General features: G+C 38.8%; 1 protein-coding gene across 3 annotated transcripts in view; it reads right to left on the minus strand.

Moving 5' to 3' along the window:
* Window positions 1-17,014, minus strand: part of LOC122022662 (squamous cell carcinoma antigen recognized by T-cells 3-like) — a 32,423-nt gene that overhangs the window by 13,706 nt on the left and 1,703 nt on the right. For all 3 annotated transcript variants that reach the window (XR_006123056.1, XM_042580716.1, XM_042580717.1), the window contains exons 3-5: window positions 16,700-16,757; window positions 16,392-16,607; window positions 15,988-16,260 (exon numbers count right to left, since the gene is read on the minus strand). Coding sequence is in view for 2 of the 3 variants with exons in the window: in XM_042580716.1 (XP_042436650.1) it covers window positions 15,988-16,260; window positions 16,392-16,607; window positions 16,700-16,757 (547 nt within the window). In the remaining variant the exon portion in view is untranslated. The remainder of the gene's footprint in view (window positions 1-15,987; window positions 16,261-16,391; window positions 16,608-16,699; window positions 16,758-17,014) is intronic.

Here is a 17,014-nt window from a genome sequence, read left to right on the forward strand (position 1 = left end):
GTCGATTGGTAAGTGGTCGTGGAAATGATGCCCAGGAAATGAGTTGTCTTGTGATAAACTCTTTCCACTCTATGTAAGGCAGCTTTGAGGGATGGAGGAGGTTATTGATTCTTGCTAGAATACTCCAAGTAATTCCATCAAGCTTCCAAGCTAATTCTCTTCCTCTTAAACCTAAGTCTCATCTTGTAAAAAAGAAAGAGAGTTTTGTGAGAGAGGTTTGCTCCACCGAGAAGAAGAAAACATTAGCCGGAGATTGTCAAGGACTAATCCACCGACGGATTGAGGGATCGTCCACCTCAAGGACAAGCCGTGGAGTAGGAGCAAGCAATCTCCGAACCGCGTTACATCGATTGTGTTAGCGTTGGTATTTTTATTTGCTTTTATTGTTTTAGTTCTATTCCGCTTGCACAACTAACATTGTAGAAAGAAGAACGATTTGGGGTAACAAGTTATTCAACCCTCCTTCTAGTCGGTCATCCGATCTTTCAACGAGTGGTATCAGAGCGAGGACGTTCTTCAATGGACTAATCGCCGAGAAAAACACTTTCAACAAAATGGCTGGCTCACACATTCAGCCACTCAAATTCGAAGGAGATTTCTCTTGATGGAAGAAAAGAATGAAGGTATTCTTCGATACCAATTTCGATATAATGCTAATAATAGAAAATGGTTTCAAGATACCTAGGGATGAAAATAACACGATAATCAATAAAGTAAGATGGAGCAAGAAACAAAGAAAAGAGCATTTAACAAATTCAAAGACAATACATAATCTACTAAATGTCCTTCCCCAACAAGAAGTTACTAGAATTGGAAATTACAAAAGTACCAAGGACTTATGGGAAAAGTTGATTGAGCTACATAAAGGGACATCGGAAGCAAAAGTGCAAGAAGAGACCTCCTCCGATCTCAACTCAACAACATCAAGCTTGAGAAAGGAGAAAAGATATCTATTCTACATTCTAAAATTAAAGAGATTTTAAATAAACTAACAAGTGTAGGTGAGACACTTACAAATCAAGATATGATGATGAAAACTATCAATGCTTTTCCAAGAACCACAACTTGGAGCTCAATTGTAGATTCGTTCTACATTTCAAAAGATCTAGAGAAATCCTCTCTAGATGAATTGTTCTCAACAATGGAGCTTCACGAAACTAGAGTTGAAGGGTTAAAAGGGAGAGCCCATAGATCAAGAGGAATAGCCCTTGTGGCAAACAAAGGAAAGAGTAAGAAGAAATTTTCATCCCCACCATCTTCCGACTCCGAAGAATCAAGCGCCTCAATGGATAGTGATCAAGAGACGTATATGGTAAGAAAAATGAAAAAAGCATTTAAGAATTTTTCTACTAACAAATCTCATGCTCGGAGAAGTTCAAGAGACAAGAGTAGGACAAGGAGAGTCATTTGCTATAATTGCCAACAAGAAAGACACATGAAGGATCAATATCCTCTCTTAAAGAAGAAGGAAGAGAAGAAGGAGGAAGAAAAGAAAAAGACAAAAGAAAAAGGGAAGAAGGTCAAAAATCTAACGGCAACATGGGATGATCCATCATCATTGGAGGAAGAAGAGCACCATATATCCCATTTTACTCTAATGGGAATTGATGACATTGCCTCCACCTCATCCGAAAATGAAGAAGGAAAGAACTCAAGTGAAGAAGAAGGGAGTTCAAGTGAAGGGGGAGGTCAAACTTCGTATTCAGACTTCTCGGTAAGTGAGGTATACAATCTACCCACTCATACTTTGGTTAAAATTATTTCAAGTACAAATGAAGATTTGTTTAAGGCTAAAAAGAAAAACAAATCCTTGAAAAATGAGATTAGTATTTTAAAGGAAAAATTAGAATTCATATTTTCTAAGTTAAATAATTCCTCTAGTATGCATGCTTCTTCTTCTGGTTTAAATGATCCATGTTTAGAAGAAGAAAATAAGAAATTAAGGAAAAAGGTAGAATACTTTAGTAAAGCCCTTCAAAAATTCACAATTGGCTCCAATATCTTAAACATGAGCAATAGGAGCCAAAGGGCAAGTTTCAACAAAAGGGGATTAAGATACAATGAACCCAAAAATGAAAAAGCTTATCATCATTTACTTGCTAGGAGGCAATCAAAAACAAGGACCATAGATAGGAAATGTATCCCCAAAGAGTATTTGGTTAACCCAATTAGAATGAACTTATATTGAGTACCAAAATCAATCCTCAAAAGTTAGAGGATTTTTGGGTTAGTCAACCATTAAGGTCATATTTTAAATTTTTTGAAAAATGGTTGACTTTAGACCTTAAGGGGGAACACTTAGCCTTGATAGAAATTTATGATAAGAAAGGCTAAGTAGAGGTTATCTTTATTTCATTTCACAATGACTAGCATTACATTTCTAAACATAAATGTGAGATGATAGGATGATACTCATAATTCACTTATGCTTATAGCTTATTAAAAATAGTTATCATAGACCAACTATGCGGAAAGCAAATGTTTAATTAATAGACATCTTGCCCATAGATCATAGTTGAACATTTTAAATGTTTTGAAAACAATTCTATGTTTTATTTATAGTGGCATAGATATTTTAAAACATATGAATTCAAAATAAGATTTCAAATTGATACACAATTGAATGTTTTCAAGGTTTTTGAGTTTTTGTCAAAACTTCAAAAATATAATGAATTTTCATGAAAATATTTTTTTTCCTGATTAAAAGACATTATAAAAAATATATGTTCAAAATTTCATAATTTTCCAATTTTTTTGAAATTTTTTATGCATTTCTGAAATTGGCTTAAAAAGTAAGAAAATGTGATTCTGCTCGTGTCAGTCGACTGCAACAGATGGCAGTTTTTCCAGCACTTTCAACAGTTGATTTTGTTTAATTTGGTCAAAATTAATGTCATAGTATGTATAATTGTTCAGTGTAATTTTTTTTATTGTGTCAAAGGGGGAGAAATGGGAAGTTAAAGTTAGAAACGTATTTCTCCCATTTTGTGGAAAACTTGAAAATTAAGTGTTAAAGTATATGTTAAGGGGGAGCTCGGATTTATGCTTCAATGTTTACGCTTTGCTTTCAATTTTTCAAGTATTATTTATGTCTAACTTAAACATATTGCCACACATCAAAAAAAGGAAGAGTGTAGGTGCAACCAACCTAGGATTGATCGGGTATGATCATGGTTTTGATGTGTGTCAAAAAGTTTAAGTTAGACTTTCATATTGGTTTGATATGTGTTTGAGTCACATAGGACTTGGTGAAACACATATGAGGAGCTCATCCTATGGCTCGGGTCCTTGAGATCGGTGAAGGATGGTGCATCCAAGGGACCACGGGACTAGGAGCAACGGAGTGGAGCTGAGGAAAGCGAACTTCAAGGCAACGCGAAGGATGCATAGAGAGGAGTTGCGGGCTCGTTTGCATCTGAGGGACGAAGGCCAAGGAAGAGGGCTTCAAAGGGCAACTCCGAAGAGGATGAGTGTGAATGTGTAACCGAGACCAGTTGACTAATAGAAGTGACAGTCGACTGGGAGTAAACAGAAGCATTCTGTTCGACTGTAGACTGATCCAGCCGCATACAGAAGCAATGTAGCGTATGGATCGGTCAGCCGACCGATCCAGAGTTTTTCTCCGTGCCGGTATCAAGCTGGATCGATCACTGGATCGATCCGACAGCCCAATCGATTCATGGATCGATTGAAATGCCTGATTATAGCTAGCAGGACATCCGAGAGGCATAGATTATCTTCCCTAACATGTGTACAACTCCTAGGTACACCTAGAATATTAAGTTCAGATTTTACAGTAATTAGTTTAGTAAAATTTTAATCAATCCAGATTTCCGCAATAGTAATTTAGCACAGCATAATGTAGCGATCGGCCTCACAGCCTAGTCAGTAGAAGGCGGGTCATTACAGAGTGGTATCACTAGTCAGTAGAAGGGCACCAGCCACTGAGCCCCAGCATGAGGCAGGCAGTTCAGTGCCTCCCCCAGACCTTACAGCACTAGTGGCTCAGTTACAGCAGCAGCAGCTAGCTGAACAGCAACAGGAAATAGCCACCTTAAAGGCTAGTCAGCAGAACACTCCCACTGTCACCCCGGAGTCTAACTTAGCGACACCAGTGGTCTTAGAGGTTCCACCAGTCCAGCCTACGACACCAGTAGCCCCAGCAGCAGGAACGCAGAGAGAAACCTATCTGATCCAGTGGCAGAGAGTCAAGCCAGGCATGGTTCAAAACACCGGAAAGTACGATGGAGCTTCTAGACGAACGTGAGAAGGTGAAGTGCGCCTCCTTCGGCTGGATGGACGTATGTGGTGGGAGAGAATCGAGCGAGCGCCCAGTGAATCGATGACATGGGCTGACTTGAGAAGGAATTCTTTGAGGAGTTCTTTCACGTCGGGTCACAACCGTCACCACGACGAGTTCACCGAGTTTCGTCAGGGCAACCTAGTTGAGGAAGCCGTGAAGAAATTCAACAGGTTGGCTCGTCATGCCCGAATTAGTCGCACAGAAAGGGAACGAATCCGGTTGATGCTCAAGATGTTGAGGAAATAGCAATGAACATGGCCGGTGGCGTTCATAGGCCACAAACCATAGAAGAATTAGTGGCGGTGCTCTAATCACGAGCATTACGAATAGCATCAGAAGCAAGTCCTCTCGAAGCTAAAGGTCAAGGAGGCTCGGGCACTCGGCGGCGGTCACAGCTCCACGGCTCTGGCGGAAAGGAACTCCGAACAAGCGCAAACCGTGGAGTTACCCAAAGGAGGACCAGCCAGTAAGCAACCCGGTTATCCAAAGTGTGCTACTTGGGGGAAATTCCACCCTGAGGTTTGTCGTAAAGGCACACGAGGATGCTGAATCGACAGGAAGGGCATATGGCCAAGCGGTGTCCAAACAAGACCGGTCTTCCTCGGCCACAGCAGATTCAGTATGGAGCTCAGTTACATCAGATGCAGACCGCTTTAGATGGTCCACATATCAGCCAGGCGATAGAAGCCCCTCCAGCTACGACCAACGCGAGGATCTACTCACTCACCGAGAGGACGAGCAAATGCCTCGGCAGTTGTTACAGGTCAGATTAGTACAGCCAAGTACAACTGTCTTATTCGATATCTTGGGCAACCCATTCATACATATCCGGGCATTTGCCGAGAAGTTAGCGATACCTCCGGAGGTACTCAGACGTTCTACGACGTTACCCTCGGGAGAGATCACGGCGTCACGCACCGGCTCGAGGCGATCTTGGTCACTATAGCAGAGAGAGCTCTTTGCGATCGATAGTGATTAATATGACCGACTACGACGCGTCATCTTCGGGATGGACTTCTTGATCAAATCGGTGCCTCCATCGAGTGCAGTAAGCAGAAAGTCATATTCCAACCTGAGAAGCATTCGGTCGTCGAGAACCCGGAGAAAGGCCAAGAAGTTTCTCTCAGCTATGAAGGCACGAGGTTGATGGATTCGGGATGTACGGGGTTCTTAGCACACGTAGTCAGTCAGGACAAGGACCAACAGCTAGCAGAGGTCCGAGTCGTATGTGACTACCCAGTTCCTGAAGAGTTACCAAGCCTAGCACCGACAGGGAGATCGAATTGAGATGAGCTCATTCCGACAAATCCTATCTCAAAGCACCTTACCGCGGCTCAGTGAGAATCAAGGAACTTGAGCAACTCAGGAGTCGCTGACAAAGGCTTCATCCGTCCTAATCACTCACCATGGAGCACTGTATTGTTCGTGAAGAAGAAAGACGGAGCCATGCTATAGTGCGCTGAACCAAGTCACAATCAAGAACAGTATCCTCTTCCGAATAGATGACTGTTTGATCAGCTAAAAGGAGCAAGTGTTCTCTAAAATAGACCTCGGATCAGTTATCATCGGTGAAGGTTAAAGAAGGGACATACCTAAGACAGATTCGGGACTAGATACGGACATTACGAGTTTGTAGTCATGCCCTTTGGCGTGACAAATGCTCCAGCTAATTTTATGGACCTAACAAGGTATTCAGAGAATATTTAGATAGGTTCGTTATCGTGTTCATCGATGACATCCTTATCTATTCCGAACTCGGAAGAACACGTAGAGCACAAAACAAGATTGCGGACCCTTGATGAGAATCAGACGCCAAGTTCACCAAATGTGAATTTTGGCTAGATTATGTGTCCTTCCCGGGTCACATCATCTCAAAGGATGGTATCATGGTAGACCCAAGAAGATAAGTGAGCAATGGAAAAGACCCAAGAACGCCAGGTGAGATCGGAAGCTCGGGATTAACGAGTTACTACAGAAATTCGTAGAGGACTTCTCCAGGATAGCCTCCCAACTCTTACCGGAAAGAACAGAAAATTTCGGTGGAGGATCGAGAATTTAGCCAATGAAAAGGAGATTGACCGATGCACCTATTCGACTCTACCGAGAACGCAGATAGCTTGACATATATAGTGATGCCTCGAAGTTGGGACTAGGAGCGGTATGCAAGATGGCAAGGTGATCGCCATGTCTCCAGACAACTTAAGGATTATGAGAAGAACTATCCTACTCACGACCTTGAGCTTGCAGCGGTGTTCGCTCTCAAGATTTGGAGACATTACTTGTATGGAGCTCGGTCAGAGTGTATCTGATCATCGTAGTCTAAGTACTTCTTCACCGGAAGGATCGAATACGCGACAGCAGATGGCTAGAATCGGTCAAAGACTACGACATGATATCCTCTACCACCCAGAAGCGAATAGGGTAGCAGACGCCCTCAGCAGGAAGTCCAACCCTATTATCTCTAGCACCATGTCACCGCCCCTACAGAAGGAGATCGATTTGGTCTCGAGCTCATAGTCGGACAGCTCTACTACGACATTAGAGTCTACCTTGCTCGGTGACATCCAGGCAGCTCCCGAAATTCAGAGAATCAAGCAAGGTTTAGCGAATCGGAAGGTGGAGAGTTCAGAATATCGATAGCGGGGTGTTGTATTTTGGTGATAGATTACTGGATCGGGAGGAACTACAGAGGAAATCCTAGACAAGGCTCACAAGACTCCCTACGATCCCGGCTCCACCAAAATGTACCGTGACATGAAGAAACGTTTTTGGTGGCACAGGATGAAGAGAGATATCGCTCGATATGCCAAGACCTAACTGTCGGAGGGTTAAGGCGTAACATCGAGACCGGGGAGTTTCGTACATGGATACCAATGAAAGTGGGAAGGCAGTTTATGGATTTTATAGTGGGATTACCAACCACGAATGGTTTTGATACCATCCGGGTAATAGTCCAGATTAACTAAATCAGCCCACTTAGCTATCGGGATATCCTACACCATGGAACAACTAGCTCAGTTGTATCTCAAGGAGATCGTTAGATTACATGGAATCCACGAACCATTATTTCGATGAGACAGTGAGTTCACGCCACACTCGGGAGTGTATGACTTTGGGCACGGTTAAAGTTTAGCACGCCCTTCCATCCGCAGACGGATGGACGAGTAAATCAGTACTCGAAGATACGCTCCGAGCGTGTGCCCTAGATTTCGAGGAAGTTGGTGCAAATATCCGAGTTTAGCAGAATTTGCATAACAACAGCTATCGTGCCACTATCGGTATGGCACCTTATGAGGCTCTCTATGGGCGGAGGTGTAGATCTCCATTCTGCTGTATGAGAGTGGTGAGCAGAAAGAGCTAGAACTTGAGACAGATCTAGTGGCAGATATCACAGCTATAAAGCAGATCCGCCAGAGGATAGAGACTGCTCAGAGCCGATGTTGATATACGGTGCAGACCTTTGGAGTTTTCGGTTGGGATTGTGTTCCTCAGAGTAGCTCCCATGAAGGGAGTAATGTCGTTTGGGAAGAAGGCAAGCTAAGTCCCGATATGTGGGACCATACCTTATCGCAGAAGAGTGGGCAAGGTAGCGTATGAGCTAGAGCTACCCTAGGAAATGTCACCATCCACAATGTGTTTCACGTTCAAGAAGCATACCCCGGATGCCACCCAGGTGATCGAGCCCTAGTCAGTGCAGATCCGCGAAGACCTCAGCTATGATCGACCTATTCGGATAATAGACCGAGCAGTTAAGAAATCATGAACAAGGAAGTACCATTAGTCAAAGTCATTTAGCACAGTCACACAGCAAAAGAGACAACTCAGAAGTACCCAGAGTTATTCTAAATTCGAGGACGAACTTTTTATAAGGTATGGGGGATTGTAACGCCCGAAAATTCTTAAAACTATTTTAGAAATATTCTATGATTTTTCTGGAATTTTAGAATATTTTTATGGAATTTTTAGAATAGTGGAAGTAGCAAAAATAAATAGGACCGTAAAATAGCCTACACGGGAATTGAACCCGAGACCTAATTGGTCCTATGACTTATGGTGAACCATGGTAACCAAGTGAACCCAACAGGGCCGTGCTGAAAGGAAAGAGAATCAATAATATTTATGTTAGATTTGGGCGGAAATTACCCACTTAATATAAATAGAAAATTTAAGTAGGGTTTGGTTTATTTTTAATTGGTTCGGCAATTTCTCCTCCTCGCCCTAACCTCACGCCGCACCTCTCCCTCTTCTTCTTCCTCTCGGCGCCAATCCTAGGGTTCCCTCCCTAGGGCCCCAAGGTCATCTTCCGGTGACAACTCCGGCACGAGGACGCTCTTCTTCGCGAGAGGAACGCATAGACGTGAGAAGATTGTCGAAGGGGTCGTCTCCACCGGAATTCTAGCGAATAGAATTGTAAGGAAATTAGCATATGAGGTAAGAAACCCCTCACCTGCAGTATAAGTAGCTTCCGTGTGAATTCCATGTTTTAGTTTAGTAATATGTAGACTTTCGGCACAAGGATGCGAATTAGTGCATACTAAGTGTTCGATTAAATTATTTAGCACAGAAAAATGCAACTTAGGCATTTTAATAGCTCAGTAAATGCAATAGAAGCATTTAAATAGTTTAGTTAGCCTTGCCATAGCATATATGGGACTACGGTCCAATGGGTGGGCACCCACAGTCGCCTCTAGGTTCAGATAACCTAGTAGAAGCAAGGTAAATTAATTAGCTATGATTCAGTATTTTATTTTCAGTAGTGGCACTGTATAGATCCCTTGGGCCGGGCTCCCATAGTCGGTCCCTAGGTTTAGATAACCTAGTAAACCTTGCTAAATTCGGGATTTGTAACCCCGGGTTTAGTTGAGGATGCGCGCATAGCATGTACAGTTGCCAGACCCATTAGCAGTATGATTATGTATTTTAATCTATTATATTATAGTTTTTTTTCAAAACTCACAAAGATCAGTTATGTTAGTTGAGTTTGAATTCAGTTCCAGACTAGTTTAATTCATGTTCAGCTCAGTTTTCCTTGTTGTTACACATGATAGTTATGGTTAGCTTTGTATGCCATGCTTTGGTGTTCATGTTCAGCTTTTATTACACATGTTTAGATGATAGTATGTCATGACTAGCTTTGATTTCTATGTATGATAACATGCCATGTTTCAGTCTAATCAGTGCACTTTCAAACAGCATGTTTTAAAAGCATATTGCATCGAATGCATGTTTTAGTGAGGTAGATGATTTCTTACTAAGCGAAAGCTTATAGATACTTTCTTTTCCTTATACTGCAGATAAAGGTAAAGGAAAGATGGACTAGTGGAGGCTGGAGGACAATGCTACGAGGATGTGTGTGGGCAGGAACTTGGAATAAAAGATCTTAGGGATCTAACAAGCTTTATTTATATATTAGAACTTTCAGCAAAATTAGTTAACTGTTAGAACCTTATTATTCTACACAGATATAAAATTAAGATTCCATTATTAATTTTATAACTTATATAATCAGATTTAAATATATAAATAATATACTTAATTTTTTTAAATAAATAATATTAAATATTAATTTATATATTAACAGATTTAAAAATTATAATAAATATTATCATTTATCAAATTTAAAAAATAAAAAATATTTTAAATTTAAAAAATATAATACATATTATTAATTTATATTTTATATAAATCATATTTATAAATTTTATATACTATTAATTTATATTAATCGGATTTATAAATATTAAAATTTTAAAAATTCTAATAAATATTATTAATTTATATAAATCAGTTTTAAAAATATGAAAAATACATTAAAATTTTAAAAATTCTAATAAATATTATTAATTTATATAAATCAGTTTTAAAAATATGATAAATAAATTAAAATTTAAAAGATTCCAATAAATATTATTAATTTATAAAAGTATAAAACAGATTTAAAGATATAAAAAATATATTTAAAATTTAATTTATTTAAACAAATATCGAATAAATTTTATTAATTAGATTAAGATATATAAAAAAATATTCTCAGACTTATTAATGACTTAATGTTATTAAAATATTTTGTATTGTATGTCTGTAAGGTATAATTAAATTTTATTATCATGTTAATATGTTATGTGACTATGTCTTGTTATATATAATTTTTTCATATTATCTGTTAGGCTGTTATCAATGGCAAGCAATCCATCTTCGACAGCATCTGTCACTCAACCCGAATCCGGGATTCTTAGAAGAAAGTCAAATGACATCGGATGGGAGTTTGGGATATTGATTGATCCTAAGAACCTCGACAAAATTAAATGTAAGTTATGTGGAAAAGCAATGTCAGGAAGAGTGTATAGGATAAAGGAGCACATTGGAAATATACCTGGAAATGTATCTGGTTGTCGAAAAGCATCTCAAGAAGACAAAAATAAGTGCAAACAGGCTATTTTAGAAGGGAAGAATAGAAAGAAGAACAAAATAATGGAAGAACAAAGTTGTAGAGCAGAGGTGGCTATTTCCGTAGATGAAGAAGAAGGTCTTGAAATTGAAGGGATGGATGGAGTTAAAAAACCTCTTCCACTTGGCCCCATGGATAGATATGCATCGGCAATTGCTCCAGAAAATGCAGGCTCCAGTGGAAGTAAAGTACTTCGGCAAAAAATATAAATGAGGCTCTTTTCAAAGAGAGAACTCAACAAGTTCAACAATATGTTGGGAGATGGGTTTATGAAAATGGAATCTCATTCAATGCTATTGATAATGATAGCTTCAATGAGGCAAAAGGCGAACACACTCATCCCTAGTGCCCCCGCCAATTATGGAGCCACTATTGAAAGTCAAAGTTGAAAGAACAAAACAAAGAAACATGAAGAAGAATGGGCAAAGAATGGATGCTCGATCATGACAGATGCATGGAGTGATAGAAAAAGAAGAAGCATCTTAAATTTGTGTGTTAATTGCAAGGAGGGTACTACATTTTTAGAGTCTAAGGAGTCTTCAGAGGAGACACATACAGCTGAACTTATTTTTAAGTATGTTGACAAATGTGTTGAACAAGTAGGAGCTCAGAATATTGTTCGATTGTATTGACAATGCCACCAACAATATGGCTGCAGCTAAATTGATGAGAGAAAAACGACCCGGGATCTTTTGGAGTTCATGTGCAACTCACACTATTAATCTCATGCTTGAAAGTATTGGCAAACTTCCACGATATAAAAAGGTGATTGAGCAGTCCAAGGTTTTTACCATTTTTATCTATGCTCACATAAGACTTTATCATTGATGAGAAGTTTCACGAAGAAGAGAGATATAGTCCGACCAGGAGTTACCAGGTTTGCATCAAATTTCCTCACATTGCAAAGTTTGATTGAAAAAAAAGCTAGTTTAAGGATCATGTTTACAAGTGATATGTGGGAGAAATGTAAATGGTCAAAAACCAACAAAGGAAAATTGGCTTACTCTACAGTGATGAGCATGAGTTTTTGGAATGGTGTAACACTTTGTTTGAAAATATTTGCTCCTTTAGTAAGAGTTCTTCGATTGGTAGATGGAGATAGAAAGTCATCGATGGGGTTTCTATATGAGGAGCTTCTTCAAGCTAAAGAAAACATCAACATGATTCTGAACAATGTGGAATCAAATTATTAGTCTATCATAATCATTATTAGTTAAAAATGAAGGACAAACTTGATGCATCATTGCGTACCACTGCCTTTTCATTGAATCCGTATTTTTACTATAAAGATAATTTTATTGCTCTTTATGAGGATGTCGTGAAGGAGATTTTTGAATGCATGAAAATTTTGCATGCTAATTAGTTAGATCTATAGGATACAATTATTAATAAGGAATTTGCAAAATATAGAGATAAGACTGAGTTATTTGGAAAAGCATTGGCAGCAAAAGCATGTGAAAAAATGATGATACATTTGATTTATGTGCATGGTGTACATACGGTGCTCATACACCCAACTTGCTAAAGGTGTCATTGAGGATACTTTCATTAACTATAAGTTCATCCGGGTGTGAAAGAAATTGGAGTATATTTAAAGGAGTAAGTTTTAAACTTTCACTCTTTAATTAAATTAATTATAATTTTTAACGTCTATACTCTATATTCAGGTACTAACTATAGTATTTACTTTCTCTGTTTTTTTAGATTCACACAAAGAAAAGAAATAGGTTGGATGCCAACAGGTTGAACAATCTAGTATTTGTCCAATTTAATGCTAGATTGTTGAACAAACAAAAAAGAGAAAAAGAAAGAAATGTTGATGTCCTTCTTGCAAAAGATGCTTCAAATGCACAAGGTTGGATTGTGGATGGTGGGGAAGATGATGAAGTTGAACTAGGTTCCGGGCTCACTTGGCAAATGGTTGATGAAGCAAGTGGAGCAGATGAAAATCTACAACCCCGAAGAAGCTCCAGAGTGAGAGAACTCCATGAAGATGATTTTGAATCCGAAGAAGAAGACGAGGATCACAATAATGATATTGAGTTTGTGTCCGATGAAGAACAAGTTATTGAAAATTATGGAGAAGAAGAAGCAGAATAAATATGAGTCTATGAGATATTATTAGTTGTGTAATTTTGAACTCATTTTGTTAAGACATGATTTATGTTATTTAACAATTATATTTTGCTTAGTGGTTACTAGTTCACAATGCATTGCAATCTTGAATGAACTATTGCTACTATTTTCCAATGTTCTACTGTTTACTATATGATTATGATAACTTACTGCATGTTCTATTGTTTAACTGTTTCTTTTACTCATATTTACTAAGCCTAGTATATTTCATTTGCACAAAACTATTAGTTTTCTTTTATAGTTTTTCATTTTTTGGTATTGGAAAATATGTATTTATTTCAACATACATAGTTAGATCTTCATTGCTATGAAATTGTTTAAGACAACATTTAGATTTGCATATGACATTGTCCACAGTCCACATGAAACAAGGGATACCAAGGAATCCGCCTAGCGGCGCCTAGTCCCCGCCTAGGCGGCCTAGGCGCTAGGCACTGGTCTGCCGCCCGACTAGCGCCTAGCGAATTTTAGAACCTTGGGTGTATGTGAGATTTGTGTTGCCCCCCACGACTTCCCCATTCTCGACTTAGTCTTTTACCATGTAGTTTTCAACATGTCTCTTTAGTGTGGTGAGGTTTCTTACAATAGTTGCACTAAAGATGGGCTTTATTGTCTTTAATCGGAGTCACACCATGCCTATCTTTCTCCTGTGAGACAGTTTTGGCAGCAAGGGCTAATCCAGCCATGGGTTGGGGCTTAAGCATCACACTTCATCGACTTTCCTCAGCCCGAAGTAGAGAGATCACCTCTGCTAGGGAGAGTATGTCGTCTTTGCCGATAATTTGGATTCGGACCTAATCAAATTCAGGATTTGGCCAAAAAAATCATATACAAGCTCCTTTTCAATAAAACTCTTCAAAATAGTAGCATTTATAGCACATTGCATCTCAATTACTTGGTAATAATCAAGTTCTTGCCACAGATTTTGTAAAACCGTGGAATATTCAGTGACTGATTTATCTCCCTGCTTAGTAGCACCTACTTTGACTTTAAGTTCATAAACTTGGGCAGCATTACAGGCTTTTGAGTAAGTGAAGGTAATGCAATCCCAAATTTCATGAGCAGTAGAGAGAAACATACATGTATCACTAATGGATGGTTCCATGGAATCCCATAACCAAGACATAATCATAGAATCTTCTTCATCCCATGCCTCAAAAACGGGATCAGTCGTGGCAGGTCCTGTCCCAAGGATATGGCTAAGTTTCCCTTTGCCTTTGAGGTAAGCACAAACAACCTGAGACCATTTCAAGTAGTTCTTCCCGTTGAGTCAATTGGAGGCTCGAATATTCTATAGATCACCAATTTTCTAGATTGAACTACCGTCATCAAACACAATAGATTAGCTAGGATTGTTGGAAATGGTTGTTTGAGAATCGGCCATAATGAAAAAAGGTAGAAAATAAAATTAGCAATGAAGGCTAAAGCTCCAATACAATGTGAAAAATATGGATCGAATTGATATCACTCAATAAATTGTTACATTCATAATGGGAATAACCATTATATACAACATTACAATAAAATAGAGAATAGGAAACTAATTAGTCTGTAGATAAGACATTAATATCTTTCTAACTAAATCCCTTGATTTCCTACTTTGTGTTCACAACTATTTTATTTCTATACAAGCTATGAAATCTAATCTGTTCACAACTTGTCAAATCTGTGCAGGCTATGACAGTTGTGACAGCTGTTTGACATTATGTGTTGTCAAATAAGTTTAAGCTAGATCCATGTGTGTCTAAATGTACAAGGACTTGGGAGAATATACATGTACTCGATGGCTAAGGAGCATCGAAGAAAGCAAAGCCTTGGCAGAAGACACAAGTGAGCGAGAATGATGGCACGAGAAACGACGGGCTCAATGCATCCAAGGTACTTCGATGAAACGAGAAGGACGCACGGGGAGTGAGCCGGAAGGATCGGTGCATCCAAGGGATGAGAAGTCAGAAGGAAGATTGCTCAAGGTGACCGGAACTGGGTCCGGGCAATCGAAGTATCACCTAGGAAACCAGAGAAGGCGCTCAACAAATGGCCAAGCACACAGGTTGACCATATTTCAAGCGACCAAAAGCAATCCCAAAAATCGACCGCTGAGTCATCCAAACCTGTTGTCGAACAGATTAGAACAACAACATCAACAGCCTCCAAGCAACGGAAGAGCCTCCAGGCAACCAAAAGGAGTTGAGCCATCCAAAGTTGTTATCAAGTCATTATCGAAGCAGTTAAAACCTAAAGTCGCATCAACATAGATTCAGTCGACCAGAAGGCTTTCAGGCGACAGGAAGGTGCCAATAGTTAGATCGAGATAGAGTCTATAAAAGGGACTGAAGCTCGTTGAGGAAACCACACACATTTGAATACTTCTGTTTTAGTTCTTTTATTAGTCTCCGACAAGTTTCCGAAGAAGAAGAAAGTGGAGCTTTCATAGTTTTTTGACTAACAACCCGAAGGTTGTAGCCAAGTAAACATTAGTGTCTCTTTCTTTTTATGTTTGCATTTTATACTTAATCTGTGTGTCCTTGCTAAATCGATAGCAAGAGAAATAGGTGATTTTATTTGCAGGTAGCTATTCACTCGTCCCCTCTAGCGATCCGAACCGCTTCCTCAACACTAATAGAACTAGATGTACATGACTAGAAGACAAAAATGCTTATCCAAGATTGGTACAGTTTAGTTACTCCTAGCGCTAGAAAATTGGGCGCCATAAACAAAAGATTAACCAATCAACTATGATACATAAAAACTCTCTGCAATTATAATAGTAGGTTGGTAACAGTTGTAGATACTGAAAAAAAAGCCAAAGTTTGAAGCAACAAATGGCCAGGTCAGATTTCAAGAATTAAATGGGTATACATACATGACACTAATCCTAACTTGCAGTGCATTTCAACTATTCCTCTGCATCAAAAAACACTTTACACAACAGAAAATGGTTTGATAAATTCTCTTATGATTAAACAGTCAGAATTCCCATTTGCAGAGTCAGATGACCAAATGCAAAAGGAAGCCAGATTTAAGCAATGAAGTACCAAAAAAAGAACATAACAAGGAACAAATAAAGAAAAAAAAGCACTGAGATGATAAAATTGTTTACCAAGAACTGTTGAAGTCTTTCTGTGTCAGATGCATCAGTTTTCATGATTTCCTCTTCATATTGCTTACGAAAATTATAAAGCTCAGTGGCCTTCCTATAAGCCGAGACAACATGCTGAGGAACACCATCAAAATCTGAGTTTGCATCATTATCATGGCCTTGTTCAGCCTCCCAAAGCTTGTAATCCCTAAGTGTTGCCCTTAAATCAACCAAAGGTAGAGATAGTTGTCGATGGTATAGTTTGCGTACAATGTCATTTTGTTTTTCTTTCTCCTGAAACAACAGAGGAAAAAGAGCTCAAGCAAAAATAATAATAATAAAATGAAATAAAGAGATAGCATGCCAACTATTTTTTAATAAACAGCTGTGCAAAGGAATGTAGGCCTTTCTATTTTAGTGTTAACCTCATTTTGACTGTCCTTTATTGTCAGACAAAGAGCTTGCTCAAATTCTCTGTATGCCTCCCATATTTTATTTCCTTCAGTTACAATCAACCCAGCAGCAGCGACAGCACGCTCAAGTAACTTTCTCATCTTTGAAACACCATCCGGTGAACATTGTGATATAGAAGCATCATTTTCTTGAACAAAATTGATGTAATCACACCAAAGAGATACAGACTGCAATGACAGATAGTCAAAGTTCAAAAAGCAGATGGTGATAAAAAAAAAATTTACAAATTTTAGATGCCTTGCAATCAAGTCAAACTTACCAAATATTCTTGCACTGCACGTTCATAAAGCTTTTCAACTTCAGTGAAAGCTTCAACACTACAATTTAAATTAAAATAAATAAGGATTTAATGCAATCTACATCACTCTATTAAATAATAAATTAAATAAGACCAGGTACCCTCATTCTACTTAATTAAGCCTTAAAAAGAATTTCCCTAATCTTTTAAGCATTGGTTACATCATAAAGTATGTGATGAGTTCTTTCCATTCAACACTTGAACAAGTCCAATCATTGTCAAGTAAGAAGGGAGAAAACATACGTGCAACTGACATGCAGCAAATTGTAATGAAAC

This window comes from Zingiber officinale, chromosome 9B (assembly GCF_018446385.1).
Source record: "Zingiber officinale cultivar Zhangliang chromosome 9B, Zo_v1.1, whole genome shotgun sequence".
NCBI lineage: Eukaryota > Viridiplantae > Streptophyta > Magnoliopsida > Zingiberales > Zingiberaceae > Zingiber > Zingiber officinale.